General features: G+C 40.0%; 1 protein-coding gene across 1 annotated transcript in view; it reads left to right on the top strand.

The window, feature by feature from the left end:
• GABBR2 (gamma-aminobutyric acid type B receptor subunit 2) overlaps nucleotides 1-24,120 on the top strand; it is a 487,639-nt gene that overhangs the window by 265,557 nt on the left and 197,962 nt on the right. The window contains exon 8 of the mRNA XM_075142314.1: nucleotides 20,529-20,589. Coding sequence (XP_074998415.1) covers nucleotides 20,529-20,589 — 61 coding nt within the window. The remainder of the gene's footprint in view (nucleotides 1-20,528; nucleotides 20,590-24,120) is intronic.

The raw sequence follows: 24,120 nt of genomic DNA, 5'->3' as shown, positions 1-24,120 counted from the left end.
TTTAACTTAAAATGGGAATATTTTATATCCACCTGAACATCATTTTCACTCAGGAAGAAATAAAGAGTTATTATAGTGTTCGACTACATGTGTAAACTGTATAAATTAAGCACTGTTGAATAAAGACAGCAGCTAGATTCTGCTGTAACTTCAGTGGGAATATGTGGTCCCATGTGAAATGCATTTTGTTTGGACAAAGATATTACAATGACCTATGGTAGTCCACATACAAAATAAGAAGTCTCATCCTTCTCACTGAGAGCCGTTGATAAGAAACTTTTTCTTGCTTAGATGTGATCTAGAATATTTAGCCCATTATTTTCCATGGGAATACTTCCATGAATAAAGTCTCTATGGGGTGAGTAGTGGCTCGACTTCTAAGAATGAATCTTAAAGAGGTTCAGAGGCTCAGAAAACCTCCAAATTATGGTATTTATTAATAAGTAGTGCATGTTCTGGGTAAAAATAGTCATCATTTGGACACATTTTGACAAAAAAGAAAAGACAAATGCTGTCTGGAGACAGAAATTTGTATTAATTAGACTTCACTGATGTCAGTAGAAGACTTCAGATATTTTCTGTGATACTGTTGATCAAATACAGATTAGAATGACTGAAGACATTAATTTTCTCCCCAGATATCACCTTTAAATAGGATATTGATAGTCTTCTTAAGGGATAGATATAAAAAGGTTTGCAACTAGTAACAGCTTTATCACTGGATCCACTACTCTTATGTGTACACAACTGTATAGGGAGCAAAATAAAGTTCAGTCTTTAAAATGCAAGAATATGAACATTGTGTCTCTCTTCAAGAGTATGAACATACCATGGCAAGAGTATGAACATTGTGTCTTCGTCTGTAAGACAGACTGTGTTCACCCTGGGAGATAAATCAGAGAGCACTGGAAATTGTTCCTGGCTTCAAGCCACACAAATTATTGTTAGGGTTTAGTAAGTAAAATTCCTTCTTCTGAACACATCGAGTGAAAAAAGCCACATCCTCATCAGCAAATGTCTCACCTCTTCTATTCCTGTATAGTCACCCAGCCACATTGCAGAGGGAAGACTTCTGATGAGAAAAAACGAAAAGCCTGATAGATAAAGCCCTCTCTGTCTCCAGGGGTTACCAATGCACGTTATCTGATGGCTAGTAATAGAATAGAGAGAAATAGGATTGCAAAACAGTGCTGCATAAACTCCTCTATCTGACTTGGACAGTAGCATAGCCCAACAGTATCACCTGGTACCCAGACCTGCACTGAAACTTTCTAATCATTTCCTACGAGTTCCTGTCCAGAGGATATTTTTTTCTTCTGTTACCAGGAGACACAGCAATATGGCCCTTCCAGGGAAGGTGACTTGGTTTAATGGCTTCAGAAAAACAGTATGATAGAAGAAGTATCTTCCTTACATGGTTATTCTAAGCTTTTAAAAACAAGATAATTTATATGCTAATAAGATTTTCATTACTGCAACGATTGCTTTCTTGTCCATTAATTACGTACTCTTTGATCAGTCAGCATTAGTACTGTGCATAAAATATAGCTTTACAAATATTTAATAAATGGGTTCACGTTATTAGTGTTTTTAACGATAGTTGTTGCTACAAATTACGAAAGTCCTTTTCCAGCTTAGAATATGAAAATAAAATATGATCTAATTTGAGAAGCAATTGTTTGTGTTAGCTGTTTTGCAATTATTAATTCCTTTTATGAGTGATAGAAAGAGAGTAGAATCTCCTTTTAAGTGCTGTATCCTCATTCTAGCTGGAATTCAACATTGTCAGATCACTGCAATATAGTGAAAAACATCATAAATATTCATTGAATGCCAGTGGCAGAGAAGGAAATACTTTCTTATTCTAACACCACTTTCATTTGAGACAGATGAAATAAAAGGCTTCTCATTAGTTATTTTGGGACATTTAATACACTATAGGAATGCCATACACTTGGCCAATTAGCATAAATGATTGATGACAAGTATTAAAAAAATAGAAGTAACTGATTTTTAAGGGCAGCTGGGAATACAAGGTTTGCCGCTATTGTACAGAGCAGTGCAGTTTGTCAAAGTATTAAAAAGAAATTTAGTCCCATTCAATTCCGTGTGAGTGTGTTGACCGAGATAAGGAAAAGGTTATGATACTGGAGATAGCCAGAGAAAAGAATGGAATCTGTCACTTGTCTTCCTTCAGGCTGTTTAGATATTATTGCTGCCTTTCTTCATGTACTCCTCTCCAAGAAGCCAAGTGCGTGATGCTGGAATGCTTTAATGGTGTCAGAGTGAGCTTCAACAAATTGCACTTATTTAGAACTTGTAGTGTTGGATCTTTTCTAGGCAAATGAAGAATACTGCATCTTTAAACGATGGTTTCTTTGTTTTCCAGTGAGTTCTCTTCCAAGTATAACGCTTTCTAGACCTTGACGGTCTGATCTCTCAAACAGGGCTGAAGAAAGCAGCCAAACTGATAAGATAACAATGGTTTCTATACAGACATCGACCCAGGAGGCTTTCGATATGAGGCAACCTTCTCTTTCCCTGGGAACAGGAAAATGGGCAAAGCAAGCGCTGGGCCACTGGACTTGCCTTCAAAGATCTTACCCTAAAAATCAGCTCAGCATCCTCTGCTGAACGGAGTTTCAGGACTTCCTTCAGCAGGAGCTGAAGTGCTGCCAGCACTGGTCCCAGCGGATTTGCACTGGCATCGGCTTGCTTGGTTGCTAGAGCACGCTCCTGGGCCTCTACCAGCAATTCAGCCCAGCTCAGCATGATTCAGGGGTATGGGGCTGGGCTACTGATGTTGAGACGTTAATCTGGGAGGGAGGAAACCTCATCTTGTATTCAAATCAGTCCTTTCTGAATAGAATTAGGGAAATTAGTGTACATTTGGATGTTTTATTCTCTAAACAGTGCAATTATGAGTCAATCAAAAATTATCTGTTCTCTTGACTGATATTCTGCCACCATCAACCCTCTGATACACACACAATTTTTTTTTCAAAATTTAAATATCTGAATATTTTCAATATTTCAAAAATGTAGAAAATGTTTTTACATTTCCAAAAGAAAATAGTTAACATTTTCCTTTCAAATAAAATATTTTTTAAAATCTGAAAATTGATTTTAAGTCATTTTTCCATGTGAGAAAATTCTGTGGGGTTTTTTCCTGTTTCCCAGCATTTTTGGTACTTCTTTTAAAATTTATTCTTTTTCCTTTTTTATACAACTAAGTAAAAGTAAGGGATATACTGATTTCAAAGTCTCTTAAGTATTAAATAACTGACGTGGGTTATTCTGCCAAATTATCAGAGGACAGCCTGAGTCACTCAATGAGCAAGTGACAAGATAGATACAAACTTTCACTACACAACTTAATTAGTAATGCTTACGTGTAGACATAATTTAAACTACATGTCAGTAAAACTAAAAAACTAAACTAAAACTAAATCAAACCTAAGACTAGAAGTTCAGGGTCTCTGTTCTTTGGACTATGCCCAATACATAGGCAGCTCTACCTCATGGGCAAGCCTGTCTGAGTGCAGAGTATATGTGTCTGGTTATCGCGTAGTTCTTTGACATGGGGTCACAACAAAAATGAGTGAAAAAGGCAACGAGAATATAGCTGTGGGAGAGGTGATCCCAGGCTGGACTGAAAGGGCTAGGAGAGGGGACGTCAATATCAGCTCTTGAACTTATATTATTGAATATATTCATTTATGCCTCACACTAAAAGTAGGAGTGTTATTGATGCAGCCGGTTGATAACACAGATTTGAAAGGCACTCTTAAGATAGAGGACAATTAAAATATCACGTAGCAAGAACTGAAACATCTTGAGGGTTCCAGTAAGAGACACTGGAGGAAATAAAAGTAAAAAATGCAAGGGTATGCACTGAGGCAACTGTCTGCTTTAGACATACCGAAGGCATTTAAAGAGAATATAGGTGTCCAAGGTTCAGACAGCAGCAGCCCAACATGGTTCCTCCCCAGTCTCACTTTCACGATGCTGAAATTCAATCCCTGCCTCCATTCTGGAACATGAAGTCCCCTACACACTTTCTGCACAAGACAGGCATTTCAAACTGGGCAGGTAAAAGCCCACCTCCTATATAATACCAATTTTTGTGGTGGAAAGATAACTCAGCTGTTTGGTTTTTTTTTCCTCTTCCTGTGGTGGCTCAGAGAATACCTAGTGTGCTGAGAGGAGATCTACTTGTTCTCTGCATAAATATCAGCCAAAAAACATAGGGGGAAAAGCTATTTAATCCAAATCATACTGTGAGCCTAAAGGTAAATATATGGCCAAAATTAGGCAGAACCTGAAAGCTAGAGGAAAACTTAAAATGACGAGAAGATTCAGGTTCAGAAGGAGTCTTCTGATGGGGATGATGCAAGTGAAAAACTCCCCATGCTGAGTTTTATAACTCCAAGAAAGGGCTTAGATATGAATACAGCCCCTTGCAAATGCTTTGAGGTAGTTCTGATTCCCTCTGATTCTGCTTGAGCTCCTCTTGAAGTTAGAACTGAGAGCAGGACCTTAAAGATACATACAAATCAATTTTTTTTTGGTCCAAAAGCAGTTTAATTGTGTCTGAGTGGGGAAAGAGGATTCATGAGACCAAGCTTGGTACCTGAGGAATCTGACTGTACTTCCAGACTTAAACTGATCATGTTTTCCTATGTCGATGTACCAGTTCACTCGCCTGGGAATATCTGAATTAGTCTGCGTGATGTGGTGTAGATACCGTGTTGGGTATGAGAACGTTGCGGGGGGGAAGAGAGAGAGATGTCTAGCCCTTAGCTATTTCATGTCATTAATTGGACTTTGCACATTGCCTTGAGTTAGAAGAAAAGCAAAAAGAGGACTCACTTTACTAATAACTTGCATTTCTTCTCATTTCTGCAAATTAGCTAGTTTGACTTAAGGGGTGACAATGAAATATTATCTGTTGCCTTGTTTTCATCTCCATCATCATGTCCGTAGGGAATCATGAATCATGAATCATATTATTTACAAATAATATCCTTTTAAAATAAATACAGTTTCTCTCTTAAGCAAGTGTGCATTCTAGATATGTCTCAATTTTTTAGAATGACATTGATTTAAAATTAATTTTAGGCAGAGAATGTATTTGAAACAACAAAGTAGTTAAAAAATGTTTTTAAAAACATCTATCACAGTGGGAAGATGTTTAAATGTCTGTAAGCCTTAACTTTAGTGCTCTGAAAATATAGGAAAAGTGATCCCAAAGTAACACCATTACTCTAAGCATTGGTTTATGGAGTCTGAAGAGAGCTACACCTTTGAGAGCTCTGATATATGCCAGCTGGAAAGCTGTTATGCTGTATAGGGTCTAATGGTATATGACACTGATCACTCACAACTCAGAAACCAAATTGTGCCTCTTCCAACGTCTTTGGATCTGACTGTTTTCTGAAGAACATGGAGACTGCTGTCTTTCCTCAGCAAAACTGCTAAAAGGATATAAATAGAGAATCTTTAAGGTTTCAAAACTATGCCAACTATATCTCACTGATTCTCTGCATGCTGTTGGCACAGGTTAGAAAGCCTGAAGGATTAAAATGGACAATGAAAAGGGCTGAATTTGATTTTGTGAAGAATATGTTGGTTAGACCTCCTTCCTGCCACTGCCAAACCTGCCAATCTCCCTGCCCAGCAATGCTAAAATGGTTTTCTCTGCAGATTTCAGAAAGAATTTGATGCTGATGAAAGCATCACCTGGAGGGATGCAGCGCTAAAGAAGTGGAAGAGAATGAAGCATCTACTTCATTATCATCAAACATAGCTGCCTTCACAAGTGCTTTCTGATATGGAAAGCAATATAGACAAAATCTGAAATTTTAAAGAAATGTAATTCTAAGAGTCCTAGGATTAGAAATGGTTTAGTCTAGGCTTTTTAGCTTTATAGAAATAGCCATCTTAAACGTCATAGTAATTCTGACAGTTGTCAGGTAAAGCCAAAACTACAACTGGGCTGAAATAAAAGGCAGTTAAAAGCTTGCTGTAAATTTAGATGAACGAAGATTATTGTTGTTCCATTATGAAATGGAAAACCGGCCCATTTCAGTGACTGTCACTGGGAAATATATGTTAGAAAGTTAATGTCCTGGACAGTTCCTGCCTTGAGCTACCTTAATTGATTTGCCAAAGAAAGGTTTAAAATCCTCTAGTCACTAGAAACATTTCATGAATATTGAATAAAAAGGTTTGAGTTCCTGTGTAGGAGCACGTACTGAGTAAAGAGGGAAAATCAGTCTTTGTGTTCTAGGCATGGATGGCTGTTCACTAAAACAACGACTCTTTCCTGATCAGCTTCAGTTCACACTTCTGGCTGCAGGGGAATTTTCAGATATGGAGTAGCCATATAACACTGGGAATGAGTCTCCTATCATAGCCTTTTCTCTAGCCAGTAGCAAGAATCAGCCATGACTGACGGGTATTCATACCTAAAAAGAGATTAGTAAAGCTGTTTGGTCTGCATGCCTTGTTTTTATTTTTCTTTCTCATTAAGACAGTTTTGAATGAAAGTTGCTCACTTAGAATGATAATATTTGGAAGATACTGTGCTCAGCACTTACATGTGAATAATGCCAGTGTGCTCTACTTTGGATGCAAAAACCTCGCTAAGTAACATAGGCTGCCTGCTCATTAGAAAGAACATAGCGGACCAAGTAATCTCCTGCGTCCAGCCAATGTGACAGAGCCCGGGCAGGAAGAGGTGCGCAGAGAGTAAGTAGTGGCTCTTGCAGTCTTTCAGGTCATCATCAAAACAAATGACATACAGCCTGTGTGGTTGTGCTCTCTGCTGGGATTAATGTAGTTTAAAGAAAATGGAAGAAATTACTTCAGAACATCATCTGAAATTGCAGTGTTGAAGAGTTGCACTGCTGCTTAATGCGGTGTCCTTAAAAGGCTTTATGCCATCGCTTCTGATTCATTCTTACAAAAGCAGTGAAAAAAACCCCATGGTGCTGGAATATAATGTGCTGTTATGCTGTTTCTACAGACACATAGAGCTAGAAACTGAAATCATCAGGGGCTCAACCTCAAAAGAACAATTCTGAACATCACTTCAGCAGTTCATATTTACTTTTAAATACACACTGAAAGGGCTTGAGCTCCTAGTCCCAGTGCTTCAGACTATTTCCTCTTCTCTTGCCACCCTGAAAGACAGGTTGTTTACATCAACGTTTTTACACACGTCTGAAAGAGATTGAGTCAAAGGTAAAGGAATTATTTTGTTCGTGCTTCAGAGGCCAACCATAGATCAGGAAACTGGCTAAATATTAGTAGTCAGCACTCAGTTACATGTATCAACAGACTTGAAAGCGTTTGTTGCAAACAATTCCAGTGCCTGTCATTTTGTTTCCAAAGTATTCAGAAAAACTTGCAAAAAAGCTTGTCAAGTATATATGTTTTGTTTTAATTTTTTTCCTGTCATGTTTTTAAACCTAAGACCACTAACGATGCCCTTATTTTAGGCAGCCAACAAAGAGCTTACATGGGCACTGGAAGAGATGGCTCACATAGGACAAAAACTCTACCACTGGATGAAAATGATATGGCAAGAAAGAATGGCAAAAAAGAGCATCTGACTTCTGTGCCTTGTGCTAACCATAAGCCTAGCTGTATGTGTAAAAGCACGTTAATGAGTGACAAAGAATAAAGGTTTCTTCTTTCCTCACCTGCAATGGCCAGCAAGTGCAATACTTGATGCATGATTTCCTGGCTAGTATTCTTTTTTCCCCACCTTCGCCTGCTTATGAATTGCTGGTACCTTGTCAGGAACATTATTCCCTTAGACTTGCTTCTGAGTGTAAAACAGAGTGCTCAGATGTTCACTAATCATACTTTTGCTTGCTGTGCTAAGAAAAAATGCTATGATTGTGCTGTCTCATTTCGTCATAGCTGTGTGAAATTGTGTGTGTGCATCTAAATGCTAATCTAATGGAACAGCTTAGTCTGGGCTTATCTCATGTCATTGTGCTGGCAACAGCACAATTTTGTGCAAAGACAGCTGATGACAGAGGATGCCGTTGAGGTGGAAGGAAGAAACTTCATCCAAAGAAATTCTGTCCCCATCTGATTCCTGCACTTCCTTGAAAAAAGAGATGAAGTTCTGCCCAAAATATGGTAAAGTTCAGACAGCAAAATATTATTTGGAAATAGAGGCACCCTTCTACACAGCAAGAGCATCTGTGTTTCAATTATGGATAGCCTTCCTCAGGAAATAAATAAGAAAATAGAAAAAGGGGTTTAGAGAGTGGAGATAGGCAAAAAAAAATCCTCTTTCATATGAAGAAGAGACGGGATGGACTGGAACTCTTTATTTAGAAGGGAGTTAAGTGGGAGCATGATGAAATCATGATGGTAAGGCTTACAGTACTTTGTATTTTCACGTAATCTTAGATTCAGGATGTATGTGAATGATAGGCACATAAAGATGTTGTAATACTGATCACCTTTTCCCAAAATTTGAAACTTACAGGGCTGGTTCTCATTTGCCATTCCTTCTAGCCCAAATGTGAAATACAACTCTATCATTCCTATCATGATATTAGGAGATGCACAGTGTAGCCATTTTTTTGAGGAAACTTGTTTTTGGGAAATGCTTGTAATTCAAGATGTTTCACACTAAAGGAACCAGGGAATTCTTATTTTTTTTAATTTCTAGAAACTCTATTACTTTTTTTGTAGACCTTTAAGGGAGATGTGTGCCAAAGCAAAGAGCACAACTGGCCAATGCCACAGACTACTTGTATCAACTGTTATTAATAGAGATCTTTTCTTGGCAAGTATGAGGCACTAAGCCCATCTTTTTTATTAAAATGCTAGGTAATTTTGCCTAGAACAGTTTTTGCCCTGAAAAAAAAAAAAAAAGAAAGAAAAAGAAAGTGACTTTTATGTGTTTCTCTCTTGTGTTCTTTATTTCTAAGTGGCCTCTGATGTGAACCTGTACATCTGCTTATCCCTTACTTTGCTCCTGTTAAAGCAGTTTCTGTAAACTATTTAAAAATTCACGAATGTTTCCTGAACTCTGAGATAAAGCTGATTTTCCATTTACCTTTCTGTCTACCAAGAATTCACAGAAGCAGCTACATAAGAATATATGAAGTGTCCCATGTGGTCAGTAGATTGGTTCACCTCCCAGTCCTCTGTTTCTAAACAAAACAAATAAAAAAGCAACCCTCACTCAACACAAATTTCAGAAGTTCACTACCTGCTGTGTGAAAGAACATGAAAAACATCACCGATTTTTCTGTTTTAGACCGATGTCCTAATAGTTTCGATGAGTGCCTTCTAGTTCCAATATTACGGGATTGAACGCTGGTTTCTTCATTCTTCTTTTCCACCTCTGTCATGATTACCAGAAAATTCTGTTCAATCAATTTATCTTCCTTCTTCCCCACTTTCTTTCTCCAAAACCTATGTTTTCGTGTTTGGGAAACTTAATAATTTGCGAGTATATTTTTCAAGCATTATTCCTGTGGTGCAGACAGATATTTAATGTTTAGAAACAATCACGTTAATTTTTTCCTGCTGTTTTATGCCTGCTCTGTCATAGCTAGAACACAAGGATCTGTTTAGATGAGAATGGTAGTATTGCTTCATTTAGAAAATGTTAGCCAAGACCAGATTTTTAGCTGTGCTTCATACCTGCTCTTTGAGCTGCTCTGCTGCTGCTGTTCTCCAGACACCAGTGTTCAGTTACTCAAATCTTTTAGAAAATATCGTAAGACAGAAAACAGGCAGGGAAAAAAAAAAAAAAAATCCCTTTGGATCATAAAATATTTCAAATTTAAATCTTCAATCTATCTTTAAAATTTTGACAGAAACACCTTTTCTGAAAATAGTCTCAAGGCTTGAAAAGCAGCAGTCACTGGACTTGCTTTGATCAAATGTTCTAGAAAAGTTTTATCCACAGCGGTCTAAGGATATAAATTCATGGATTCAGGAGCATTGTTGATTTTATTTTCGTCACCCTCTGCCTTCTGCTCTCCTCTCACTGTTCCAAAAGTGACAACTACCTCTTTATCCCACAGGGGGTGACAACTTTATTGCTGTCTCCCTAGCATCCTCTCTTGCACTGTGCTCACATCTTCTGTGCTCAGCTCTTTGTCTCCAGCTCATTGAGTGTTGTATCTAGCTTGAAACCAGACGAGTTGTGCTCAAGCTGCCCTCAGCTGTAAGTTTGCTGTTTTGTTTCAGAAGCTAGGTTAGACTTGCAGAGCTAAAAGCTTGTTGGGTTACTCTCAACTATATCATTTGATAGACTAAGTGATACTCCCTTTCTGTCTAAACACTGCTGTCTTAGACGTGAGGTTTAGAGGGTGGAAGAAGTTACGAATGACAGTGTGTAGCTCTTCACCACCTAGAAGTTGCGGAGCCAAGACCCACAGAATGCCAGCTTGCTCTTTTGTGTGTGTCAGGGAAGGCATGTCTGTAGCTAAGGAGTCCTTTATGAGTAAATCGAGTGTGTGTAACACGTGAGTAGCAGGCTGTGTGGATTGCATGATAACACAGAAAGGCTTCTGAAAGGAGCTGGGACTAGCAGAGGGTGTCTCGCACTCTCCCTCCTAGCTCTTTCTGCTAGCACCTGCGTCCTTCTAGGGCTCCTTTGTGCTGGCTCTGGTTCTGGCACCGGAAAGCAATTCAGAAACATCATCTCCCCCACTTGCCAAAACAGTACAAAATAAAACAAAAAAAAACCGCACTGAATACATTTTGCTGGTTTAATAGGGCACTACAGCTCACATAGGGGCCTGACGAGTGCCGAGCTACCACCAGGTAGGTGTAGGACTGTGCAGCTAGGAGCAACATGGGAGGGCAATACCTGCCCTTTGGGTGTTAGCAAGCTCTTAGGTTTGCTGTCCTGTGATGCTTCACCCTCCTTGGCTCCTACTTTTATTGGACTTAGTCTAATAAGGACACTACAGAATTAGAAGTACATCTTGCTTTCAGCAGATGTCACAGAACTTAAAGGGATAGTTTTAATTATATACTCATTATTCTTTGACACTAACGCACTGTGTTTTAAATTAAAAATATAACTTCAATTGCCTTAGTTATCGCACTGCTCTTCAGGTATTTCTGCATGCATTTATGTAAACGGTTTACTTTATATTAAATATCTAACTCAAGAACCCCAAAAGTGACAGAGTTAATTTATTTTTGGAAAAAATACAGACAGTCAATTTTGGAACAGGTTTGACTGTGTAGGCTCAGGCATTTCAGGGAAAGCCACTGGGCATAAACACTGTTATATGGGGAGATGACTTGCCTATAGGGGAGAGTGGCCCAGATTCCTGGACAGTGAAGTGGAACTGAGGCAGAACCCTGAAATGTATTGGCCCATCGGAAAAAGCTTGGAGGACGAGTCCTGTGCCATTTAACTGTCTTGCATCCAGCTGCAATGTGTGTGTCAACGTACTCATGATGTCTCCTCTGATGAAGGGGTATTTGTGTTATAAATTTAGCTTGAATATATAGTTATGATGATTTAAATCAGCAATAATATACCAAGTATAAGCTGAGTATATAATATAAATCTGAATACATAAAAAATTTTTTAGTGCCATGTGGGGGAAGACTGTTGGAGAAGGAAGCAAGCATGGTCTAAAGCAGACCTTTTTTGTAGGTATAGTACTGAAAATCATGGAAATAAATACTAGTTATTTATTTCTCTGTTTACTATATTTGAGACACTTTGCAAAAAAAAATACACAGTAAATGAAATGATGGTCAAAGTGGACCTCACTGAGAGAGCAGTTAAGAATCTTCTGAACTCTGGTTATATTGACTGATGAAGAAAGCATGAAAAAATGTGTTAGCTGTGATTTCAGTGTATGAGGAATGAAAGAATCCTAACTTTGGCATGGGCCTATGTCCAGAGCTGAATAATAATATTGTCAGTGATAATGCAAAGAAACTTCTGATAAATACTAGTGCTCCATAGCTCGAAAAAAGCTTAATGACATGTTCATAATATAGCAAAGATAGCTACTTTTTATCCACCAGGAAAAAAATAAAGTACAATAAACAGCTGTTTCTAAGTCTAGACAAATGATTAACTGCTATAAAAACAGGGGACGTCCCATGTGTCTAAAATAAAGCTAATGCTGGCTAATATTTTGTGAGTGCAAATGGATGATTATTGTGGACTTCTTATTCTGATCACAAATAAAGGACTGATGGCTTAAGAGAACATCAATTCAAGAAAAAAGGTAAAGATTGTACATCCAGGGAGGGTAGAGATTGTTTTTTAGTAATGAGGTGAAACGCAGTTATGCTGTATAACAAAGTACATGTGAGTAGGACAAAAATCAATGTTAGGCTTGTAAAACAGAGCACATAGAAGAAGACGGTACACAGAAGAAACATGGAGATGATGTCCTTGTATGTGGCAATTGTAAGGCTGACACCATTGAAATGTTTGGTCCAGTTCTGGTTTTCATCATTTGAAAAGGACATTAAACTACTGTCTTTTGGGGGAAAAAAAAGCCAAACAATTACAGGAAAAACAGCTGGACTCAGAGATGTATCTAAAAAAACCCCCAAACAAAAACAAAACCACAAAAAAAACCCCCAACATAAGCTTCTATATTTTTATTGTTCAACCCACCTAGCTTGCAATATGCAGATAGTATTGTTTTCCCTTATGGGATGGTTGCACATATAGGAAAAATGAGCTGTACATACCATCAGCAACATCTGGGGGTACCACCCTGTGCCAGACTGTGCTCCTTCAGCTTCTCTTCCACCCTCTGTTCACATCACTCTCCAAGCCACATACTCCAAGGCACATGCTATTTCCTTCCCATCATCTTTTCAAGGATAATTGCTGATGTGAAGGTGCCTGTCCACAGCTCAAAGGTGGGCAGATCAGTTACAGAATTGGTATTTACCCTAACATCACTTTTGCAACTGGTGAAGAAAGAAAAAAAAATCTGTAGATGGTAGATTGAAGAAAATAAAACAGGCACTAAGATACCAGTGTCATTTCTGTTGGTCTCCATTGGGATGATCTGTGTGTAATGAAGAGGAAAGCTTTGCTGATTAACTATTTTAATGTATAGTAAAATATGTGGTTTTATCTAAGTGAAAGTAATCCACTTGTGTAGTTGATTTAAAGGAGAGAGTAAAATTATTATTTGACTAGGAAATATTGTTTGAATCTGAGAATCATGTTCTGAAGTACTGACAGTATTGACATTACTTCTATTATTTTTCTTTAAAACAGTACTACTTATTTGTACAGTCACTGATCCTTTTGCTAATAAGTATCTAAAAATGCTTATGCAATGTCACCAAAACACTACGGAAGGTAGAAGAGGATTTTGTCTGTTGTTAAATTCACATGGATTTCATAAGATCTAGATTTTATGGGGGGTCACACTGTAAGCTGCAGTCTGTACTGGCACATGTGCTGGAGTATGTGGTGAGGTAAAAATAAAGGACAAAGTAGTACTAAGATTTGCTTTTGTAATGTCAGCGCTTAATGTGTGTATAAGGAATATCTATTATTCAAACATCTGCTCCTTTAAATAAAGAAAAAAGACTGCTAGTAATTTATGAATCTCAAGTCTAAAGAAGTTAACTCTCTAGCTAAATCTTATGGTATGTTACCTTGGTGGCAAAGAAATGACTTGATGTGAGCCATAGAATGTTGCCAGATTATACTTCTGGCATTTCTCATGCCATAAATCAGCACATCATTTCTACAAAACAGGTTTCTGTTACACTGGTTGGCTTATTTCTTAATAGCATTGCCATAAGTTTATAAAATAAAATACCACAATATTTTATTACATATTTATTTCACTTTTTTACCCCAAATTTAGTTGTTTTATTTCTCATAAAATAGCGGTGAAACTGTAGAGCAATAGGTGACTCTCATTAGTTTCCTTCCTATTCCTGTTTTAAGTTAATATTTGTAAAAGTGAAATGAAGGTATCACTATTTATGCAATTTCTCAGTGTGGATGAGGAGTGCTTCTTTCTGCCACATTGGCAGAACCAAATACTGTAGCAGGAACACTATGTTCGTGTCTGCTGAGGCCACCTAAACCCCCAGTAAAAATCTAGGAGTGTTTCCTCACCCAGCACACAGGAATTTTAGAGTCTTGAGGGGTTTAAGGTACTTAAGATGCTGTAGCTACTTGTCACATGTTATTATGAAGCAGCATGTTCCCGAGGAGCAAAGAACCAAGCGGTAACTGCAGCTGTGGTTGCAGTTTTGATGCCTGGGTAATAAATATGAACTGTCATCGTCATTGCACTAGAGATTTCTGCTTTGGGGCTTCTTACTGATATGGGTTTTTATTGATTTTACCTTTGAAAACAGATTTATTCATTGGATTACACATGGAATAAATAGCAAATTTCAATTTCTCAAAATTTTTTTTTCCTGTTATTCCTTCCTCTATGCGTAACATACGGACTCTGTAGTTTGTGACCAATACCCAAAAAAATGTCAGAACTCATAAAATATTGTTTAGAAATTGTTATTCCTTTTAATAACCTATTTGACTTTTTAGCATTTTCGAGTAAGCTTTAATGAAAGGGACGCATTGCACCCATTTTTAAAAAGGGGAGAAAGGAGGATCCTGGGGACTACTGACCTCTCAGCCTCACATCTGTGCCTGGAAAGGTCATGGAGCAGATCCTCCTAGAAGCTATGCTAAGACACATGGAGGACAGGGAGGTGATTCGAGACAGCCAGCATGGCTTCACCAAGAACATATCTTGCCTAACCAACCTAGTGGCCTTCTATGATGGAGTGACTACATCAGTGGATATGGGAAGAGCTACGGACCTTTGTAAGGCCTTTGAAACGGTCCCCCACAACATCCTTCTCTCTAAATTGGAGAACTTACCTGACACAGCTGGTAAGCGAGCCCACTAGGGGAGGTGCCTCGCTTGACCTGCTGTTCACAAGCAGAGAAGGGCTGGTGGGAGATGTGGTGGTCGGAGGCCGGCTTGGGCTTAGCGACCATGAGATGATAGAATACTCAATACTTAGTGAAGTAAAGAGGGGGGCCAGCAAAACCGCTACCATGGGTTTCCGGAGGGCGGACTTTGGCCTGCTCAGGACACTGGTCGACAGGGTCCCTTGGGAGACAGTCCTGAAGGGCAAAGGGGTCCAGGAAGGCTGGACGTTCTTCAAGAAGGAAGTCTTAAAGGCGCAGGAGCGGGCTGTCCCCATGTGCCGCTAGAAGAATGGGCGGGGAAGACGACCGGCCTGGCTGAATGGGGAGCTCTGGCTGGGACTCAGGAAAAAAAGGAGAGTTTACCACCTTTGGAAGAAGGGGCAGGCAACTCAAGAAGAGTACAGAGATCTCGTTAGGTCGTGCAGAGTGGAAATTAGAAAGGCAAAAGCCCAGCTAGAACTCAACCTGGCCACTGTTGTGAGAGACAACAAAAAATGCTTTTACAAGTATATTAATGACAAAAGGAGAGCCAAGGAGAATCTCCATCCTCTATTGGGTGTGGGGGGGAACGTTGCCACCAAGGACGAGGATAAGGCTGAGGTACTCAACGCTTTCTTTGCCTCAGTCTTTAATAGTCAGAGCAGTTATTCTCAGGGTACTCAGCCCCTGAGCTGGAAGACAGGGACGGCGAGAGGGATAAACCCCCCATAATCCAAGAGGAAGACGTTAATGACCTGCTACGCCACCTGGATGTTCACAAGTCTATGAGGCCGGATGGGATCCACCCGAGGGTACTGAGGGAGCTGGTGGAGGAGCTTGCCGAGCCACTCTCCATCATTTACCAGCAGTCCTGGTTAACTGGGGAGGTCCCGGATGACTGGAGGCTCGCCAATGTGACACTCATCTACAAGAAGGGCCGGAAGGAGGATCCGGGGAACTACAGGTCGGTCAGCCTGACCTCGGTGCCGGGGAAGATCATGGACCGGTTCGTTTTGAGGGCGCTCACGAGCCATGTCCAGGACAACCAGGGGATCAGGCCCAGCCAGCACGGGTTCATGGAAGGCAGGTCCTGCTTGACCAACCTGATCTCCTTCTATGAGCAGGTGACCTGCCTCGTGGATGAGGGAAAGGCTGTGGATGTGGTCTACCTGGACTTCGGTAAAGCCTTTGACACTGTCTCCCACAGCATTCTCCTAGAGAAACTGGCGGCTCACGGCTTAAACAGGTGCACTCTTCACTGGGTAAAAAACTGACTGGACGGCCGAGCCCAGAGAGTTGTGGTGAAGGGAGTTAAATCCAGCTGGCGGCCAGTCACGAGCGGTGTTCCCCAGGGCTCAGGTTTGGGGCCGGTCCTGTTCAATATCTTTATCAATGATCTGGATGAGGGGATCGAGTGCTCCATCAGTAAGTTTGCAGATGACACCAAGTTGGGCGGGAGTGTTGATCTGCTGGAGGGCAGGAAGGCTCTGCAGAGGGACCTGGACAGGCTGGATCGATGGGCCGAGGCCAATTGTATGAGGTTCAACAAGGCCAAGTGCCAGGTCCTGCACTTGGGCCACAACAACCCCAGGCAACGCTACAGGCTTGGGGAAGAGTGGCTGGAAAGCTGCCCGGAGGAAAAGGACCTGGGGGTGCTGGCTGACAGCCGGCTGAACATGAGCCGGCAGTGTGCCCAGGTGGCCAAGAAGGCCAACAGCATCCTGGCCTGTATCAGAAATAGTGTGGCCAGCAGGAGCAGGGAGGTGATCGTGCCCCTGTACTCGGCACTGGTGAGGCCGCACCTCGAATCCTGTGTTCAGTTTTGGGCCCCTCACTACAAGAAGGACATTGAGGTGCTGGAGCGTGTCCAGAGAAGGGCAACGAAGCTGGTGAAGGGCCTGGAGCACAAGTCTTACAAGGAGCGGCTGAGGGAACTGGGGTTGTTTAGTCTGGAGAAGAGGAGGCTGAGGGGAGACCTCATCGCGCTCTACAACTACCTGGAAGGAGGTTGTAGCGAGGTGGGTGTTGGTCTCTTCTGCCAAGTAACTAGCGATAGGACGAGAGGAAATGGCCTCGGGTTGCGAGGGCCAAGTTGCGCCAAGGGAGGTTTAGATTGGACATTAGGAGAAATTTCTTTACCGAAAGAGTGGTCAGGCCTTGGAACAGGCTGCCCAGGGAAGTGGTGGAGTCACCATCCCTGGAAGTATTTAAAAGACGTGTAGATGAGGCGTTTAGGGACATGGTTTAGTGGGCATGGTGTGTTGGGTTGACGGTTGGACTCGATGATCTTAGAGGTCTTTTCCAACCTTAATGATTCTATGGTTCTATGATTCTATGATATGGATTTGACGGGTGGACTGTTCGGTGGATGAGGAATTGGTTGGATGGTCACATCCAGAAGGTAGTGGTCAAGGCTTAATGTCCAGATGGAGATGATTCAGGGTCAAGTGGTGTCCCACAGGGATCTGTATTGGGACCAGTACTGTTTAATATCTTCATCAATGACATAGACAGTGGGATCGAGTGCACCCTCAGCAAGTTTGCAGATGACACCAAGCTGAGCAGTGCAGCTGACACGCCTGAGGGATGGGATGCCATCCAGAGGGACCTGGACAAGCTCGAGAAGTGGGCCCATGTGAACCTCATGAGGTTCAACAAGGCCAAGTGCAGGGTCCTGCACCTGGGTCGGGGTAACCCCCGGTATCAATACAGGCTGGGGGATGAAGGGATTGAGAGCAGCCCTGCTGAGAAGGACTCAGGGGTACTGGTGGATGAAAAATTGGACATGAGCCAACAATGTGCACTCACAGCCCAGAAGGCCAACCATATCCTGGGCTGCATCAAAAGAAGCATGGCCAGCAGTTTGAGGGAGGTGATTCTGTCCCTCTACTCTGCTCTGGAACCCTCAGCACAGGAAAGACATGGACCTGTTGGAGTGGGTCCAGAGGAGGGCCCCAAAAATAATCAGGGGGATGGGACACCTCTTCTATGAAGAAAGGCTGAGAGAGTTGGGGTTGTTCAGCCTGGAGAAGAGAAGGTTCTGGGGAGACCTTATCACAGCCTTTCAGTACTTAAAGTGAGCTTATGAGAAAGATGGGGACAGACTTTTTAGCAGGGCCTGTTGTGACAGGACAAGGGGGAATGGTTTTAAACTAAAAGAGGGTAGATTTAGACTAGATATAAGGAAGAAATTTTTTACAATGAGGGTGGTGAGGCACTGGCACAGGTTGCCCAGAGAGGTGGTAGATGCCCCATCCCTGGGAACATTCAAGGTCAGGTTGGATGGGGCTCTGAGCAACCTGGTCTGGTTGAAGATGTCCCTGCTTTTTGCAGGCTAGATGACCTTTAAAGGTCCCTTCCAACCCAAACTATTCTGTGATTCTATGATTCTGTGAAAGTAAAACAGTGATTGAATATTTTTAAAGATAACAAGGACACTTTCACATGAGTTGTTCCATAACCCTTTCATCACCATTATCCATATCTTTAATCTACTACTTTGATCAGTATAAACCACAAATCACAAGCAAAGGGAAGTTGATAAAAACAAATACTTCTAAATCTAGAACTCTGTTCATATTTTTTTTTAAATCCAAATTTTTACATTTATTCAGAACATTCAGACCTGATTTTTGTTTTGTTGATAGTTTCAGAACATGTCAATGAGGATGTATGTATTTATCTCTAGTCAGCAGATGCATATGGTATATATCTCTCCTACTGGATGATGAAAATGTGGGTGATTTTACAAGAAGCAATAATAATATTGCAAACCAGTTGCACTTGGAATCTAGAAAATTTCGTGAACTGGTACATTATACTATCAACAATAGATGACAATTGTAGATGACTGTCATCATAGATGATAGCAGTGATTCTTGCTGTGTGTTTATCTATAAATAACACTCTATAGACAACTTAGAGTCCTGTTATCTTGTAATGAAAGAATAAGGGGAGACAGAGTTAAAGTAAAAGGCAGTAAATTTAAAATCAAATAAAAAAGTATTTTTTCCACACCGTGAAAAATTTAACTATAGAAATCTCCAACACAGGTCGCAGAACCAAGAATTTAAGACTGGATTGATCATAGATACATATCTGCAACAAGTGGTACTCGCATAGCATCTTTACATCTCTTTTCTTAATATTTTCTACTATTTTTAACTTAAACCAAGTAGTCACTTAAACCAAGTAGCCAAATGCCTTATGATTATGTTCAAACAAACGAAGGGATATTAAAAACTACTTCTCCAAACCAAAGGAGATCTGGATGAAGGCTGCTAAGGCGCACACATAAATCTGCCTGTTAATGTTTTACGTTGTCCCCTGCCACTGCACGAGACTTAGCTCAACCGGATTTCAGTAGGAGCAGCTCCTGTGCCCTTCTGCAGCTGTCGCCAGAATCTCTCCAGTGTTCATTTCTCTTGCCCTCTTTTTGTCACAGACTGGGGCTTTTGGCTTTTAAGGCTCAGCACAAGGTAGCTTACATTTGTTGAAGGGCGTCTTCTTCTATATCAAAGGGAAACGGTGTTTTGTGGCTTGCAGGAAATGTGGGGTGAGTGTTCTGTACTAAGCATCTGTTGTACGGTTCCTTGCAGGGAGCTGATTTCAGTAATTCAGATGGTTGCCTTTAGTGCATCCCCTTAGCGACCAGAAAGGGTTATCCAAAAAGGGGCTGGCTTGCACAGAAAAATGTATGGTAGTCTTATGTGCTTACCATTTGTTTTCTCGTACCCTGATGTCTGCTAAAACAAAGATTAATGGAGACAATAATAATAAACCAAACTGGGGATGCAGTAAAACAGCAATCCATATTGACAACACTCAGCACTCCACTGCAGGTTCAAAATATTAAAAATACTTCTTAGCATAAATGAATGAAACCCTCTTCTTTCATACTCAATCATGAAATAGCTGAAGTAAGGAAGAAATTTAACAAGAACTTTTTAAAATTTAAGTCAGAAAGATGGGATGAAAGATGGGAGGGGATGCTAGGGATATGTGAGGAGTTTTCAGCGTTACGTGACCATTATTTTGAAGAGTAACCGCGTAGCACAATAAAGGGTAGTACTGACTTAAAGGCATTACATTTAAAAAGAATACTAGGACATGTGTGTTGATGTAGTACAAAACCAAGCCACAAAAGCTACAGGTATCCATAATCATTGATATAAGTAGATTACAGAGCCATTTGGAGAACCCTATGATGAATGAAATGGAGAACCATTTTCTTGTGTGATCTTTGATAGCTCTTACATATCCCTGATAAAAACAGTCACACAGTGAAAATCAGTTGTTTGCATATCTCTCATCATCTGAGATTCAGTAAATTACTGACTTTATCGTACCTCCATTTCCATCTATGAAAAGTGGGTGATAACACTGGTCAACTTTCTAAGGCCATTTGAAATCTGTGGAAGAAAGATTTAAGGAGGTGTTACGGAGTTTTATTTTAACTTTGGATGAATCTGCTATCTTCAAAGTTTAAACTTTGCTTGGGTAATTTTAATAGTGAATGGAAAATAATTGCAGTGCTAATGAAACTATGTTATGAGAGATTTATAAAACTTTTAAGGTATTTATTTATTTTATTTAGGGTCAAGTTGTTTTCAGAAATGGAGAGAGGATGGGAACCATCAAATTTACGCAATTCCAAGGTAAGTTGGAAACAATTTAATTTTCATTATAATTACATATGCAGTTTCAAACTTGTGTATCAGCTGCATTTGTTTCAGGATGTTTTAAATATGTACTTTTATTTTGAAAAGAAACTGTTTGGAAGATGCAGCAAATTTTATTACCTGTTTTGCAGAAAGTTTTGTTACCTGGTTAAAATACTATGTTTTGAACCCTGCGTGCTCTGAGATATTCCCAGATATTTCCAAGAATTTTTCTAGAAAAAAATCCCCATACTTATAGAAACTACTGATCCATAAAACTGTACTGGTCAGCTAAGCACCCACTTCTTAATACAGCTGTTTCTGAAAACTGTGTCTGAAGAGGAACTTAGAGAGTTTTTTTGCTGTTAAGCTCTTTCAACTTGGTGTTTGTGCTCTCTGAAGACTGACTTTTGACATTCTGCAACTGCTTGCTGAAAGGTGCTTCAGGAGTCAGTCCCGCAGCGTGCAGAGAACACAAACTGCTGACCCCGTCCCTTGGAGGCAACACACTCCACAGTGCGACTGGCCAAGCCTGCTGCCTTCTCTCAGCCTGAGCTGCTCCTGCAGGGAACGGTCTCAGCAGCAGAGACCACAAATGCAGCCTCAGGGATTTGTCAAGGGTCGTTTGCACCTGGAAGAGGTGCTTGCTTGGGAGAGTTTTCTGCAGAAATGGTGATTCATAGAAGACATGTCATATTGTTTCTACAGTTTATAGAATGCAATTCATGTTTTTGTTCCTAGGCTGAGACTGAGATAAAACCGGAGATGATTGCTTTTGGATGGTCTCGTGAGAGTAGTAGTGAGAAAGCTGGCAAATGCTTTTCAGACAATGCATGAGAAAGAACTCCCTTTGTCTTCAGGAGATCACTTTAAACATAATTCTGCTGACCAAGTTACAAAGGCTCATCCTTTAAACAGAAATTGTCTGCTGTATGGGCATTATCATTAATGAACAGCAATGCACTTGAGGGGGATCTGTTACTCATTCTAATTTACTGAAGCAATCTTCGGGATTGCTCTTGCCTTCACAACTATAACTGATGGTATTAACTCATGTTCCCTGAAGCATTTCTAGCCACTAAAACTTTCCAGATGTCATCTTATGATAATATAATTTAGAAATTTTTGCTCAACACTAATGATAAATATTGATTGCTTCCTCTCCTCCTCCCATCCTTTTTTTTCCGTAGTAACAGTGTTTACAGCCACGTGAAAGAATCATGAAAAAATATTGTAATGGGATTTTACAAGAGGTTTTTATTCCTCAGAAGTCTGAAGGAGCCCTTACGCATTATGCCTAAGGCAGTTGTATGTACCCTGCTAGAGCATCTGAGCGAGGAGGAAGTTTAACACGTTCCCTCTGCGCATCAAGGATGTGATTTGGGATCATGGGGAGATGCAACATGCATCTTCTGCACTAATCTGGAGGAGCTATCTTTATAAAGATTTTTATTTTCAACCATTCAAATTTTAGTTTCTTTATAATGTTTTTCAGTTTCACGACAGATGCTATTTAACACCAATGGTTTTACCATCCATTGAAGTACTGTTTGGTCAATAAGAACGTAGGAGACAGCCGCCCATTTTATAATTCCTTGCAGTTGCATAATGACTATTTCAGAACTGATTCAGGCAACCAAAGGTTCCCAATTAACCTACAGGAAAAAGTTTTGTTATAACCAAGGCATCCTAGGGAGAAATGCAGGAGAAGGCCTGGATTCTCTCTCATGCAAGCAATAGTCTGTCAACACATCTGAAGCTTGGTCTTAAGTTTTGTTCTTACTAACTTTGGAAATGAAAAGAACGTACAAAAATGTATGAGAAATTGAAATAATGAACAGTATAACAACATAAGTGAAAGTAATCTGTCTTCTTTTAATTGCAAATTATATTCTAACCATTAAAATTTTTTTTCTGTTGTTCTTTCATTGGCGTTGTTTTTATACAAGGCTTTTATATTCAATACTTGTGGCATAATTGTAGAAATTATTAATTTGTCCAAAAGAATTCTTTTTTGGTTAGCTTTCTTTCAGGAAGCTTTCTGAAACATTCACATTAACTTTTAATAAATCTTAGACTTTTGGGGAAATTCCTAATAATGGAAAGAAGTTAATTAAGTCCAGTACTTAAAATAGTAAATGGGCTTTTCCTTTGTCGTTGTAGCTGTTAGGTGCTATCAGGTTTGAGACAGATATACAACTCATTAATTAAACCTTTTTTAAAAAAATATAGTACAAATCATCATGATTTCTAGGAAAAAAAGACCACATCATGTCTTGTAAATGCTTTTATGAAATTAACTGTAATTATGGGTATAGCATATATTAAATGTATTAGCAGCTTATTATCCAAACATAATAATTGGGAATCATCAGTTTTAGCATTCTATACCTCAAAAGTCATTTCTTCATCTACCCTGGTTTATAGTTTTATTAACATTTTGAATGAAAATGCACAGTTATCACAAATAATTCAATGCAGAAAAATAAAAAAGTTAAATAGGATCGTATATCAAAAGTACGATTCCTTGGCCAAAAAACGCTGTTCGTCATTTGCCAGCGTAGAAAATCAGCTGAGTAGACTCAGGAGCTTCATTTTCTGTTCTTTGCTGGAAAATTCTGCGTTAATGAGACTATCTGCAAACATTTTGGCTATGGAAAAAGTAGACAGCCATGTCTGCCAGAGGCGAGGGAAAACCAGCCTGTGGGGGTTCAGAGGGTAACTGCAGTATGCCTGACACCCTGTGATGAAATTTTGAATAGCTGGTTTAATTTTGAAGCTAGATATAGTTTTTCCCAAACTCAGGCTAGTCATGTCTCTTTTTTCAGCTTCTGTGCAGCCTGTTAGTTTTGCAAGTGGTCAAACAGATGGTGCCAGAGATAGCTGTGACCGAACTGCTTACTGCTTTATAGATCATGAATACCACCCAGGAATGACTCAGTATGCAGCAGAGGATACAAAGCACATGTAACAGCATTTTGTTCCCCCACCTTACTGGCAAATAAAGAGCAGTCTGTCAGTCTAGCTCAAATGTCCAAGTGATGTTTGAAGCTGGCATCTTTCCGAATGAAGCAATTTTTCCACGGGTGCAATTAAAGGACTCTTCTCATTGTCAAACATGTAGTTGAAGTAGATGGCCAAAATCTTTTGGCTAGTGAGAGCTGAAAGAGGATCCTGGCAACTGTTGTGTGCTTATCAAGGAGCAGGGAGGGCAGCAACAAACCTGAGATTGTAGATTGCTGTGATACAGGAGGCTGCAAGAACAGATACATACCACCTCTCGCTTTGGCAGATCATTTCTGACAAACCTGACGGGAACCTAAAAGGCACCTTGTTTTCAGTCATATTCCTGTTTCTGTCAGGCATTAGGAAAAACCCAAGAGAATTCTGTGCTGGAATAGGTTAAAAAGGAAAATTAAAGCTAAATTGCAAACAAATGCCGTTGAAATGTGTATAAATCATGCTTCTTGTAGATAGGAACAAAAGTCTGTGGTACTGCATATTGAGAAAACTTGAAGAAAGTGGGTG

This window comes from Calonectris borealis, chromosome 2 (assembly GCF_964195595.1).
Source record: "Calonectris borealis chromosome 2, bCalBor7.hap1.2, whole genome shotgun sequence".
NCBI lineage: Eukaryota > Metazoa > Chordata > Aves > Procellariiformes > Procellariidae > Calonectris > Calonectris borealis.
The sequence above is the reverse complement of the archived record's forward strand: the minus strand, read 5'-3'. Positions and strand labels throughout refer to the sequence as shown.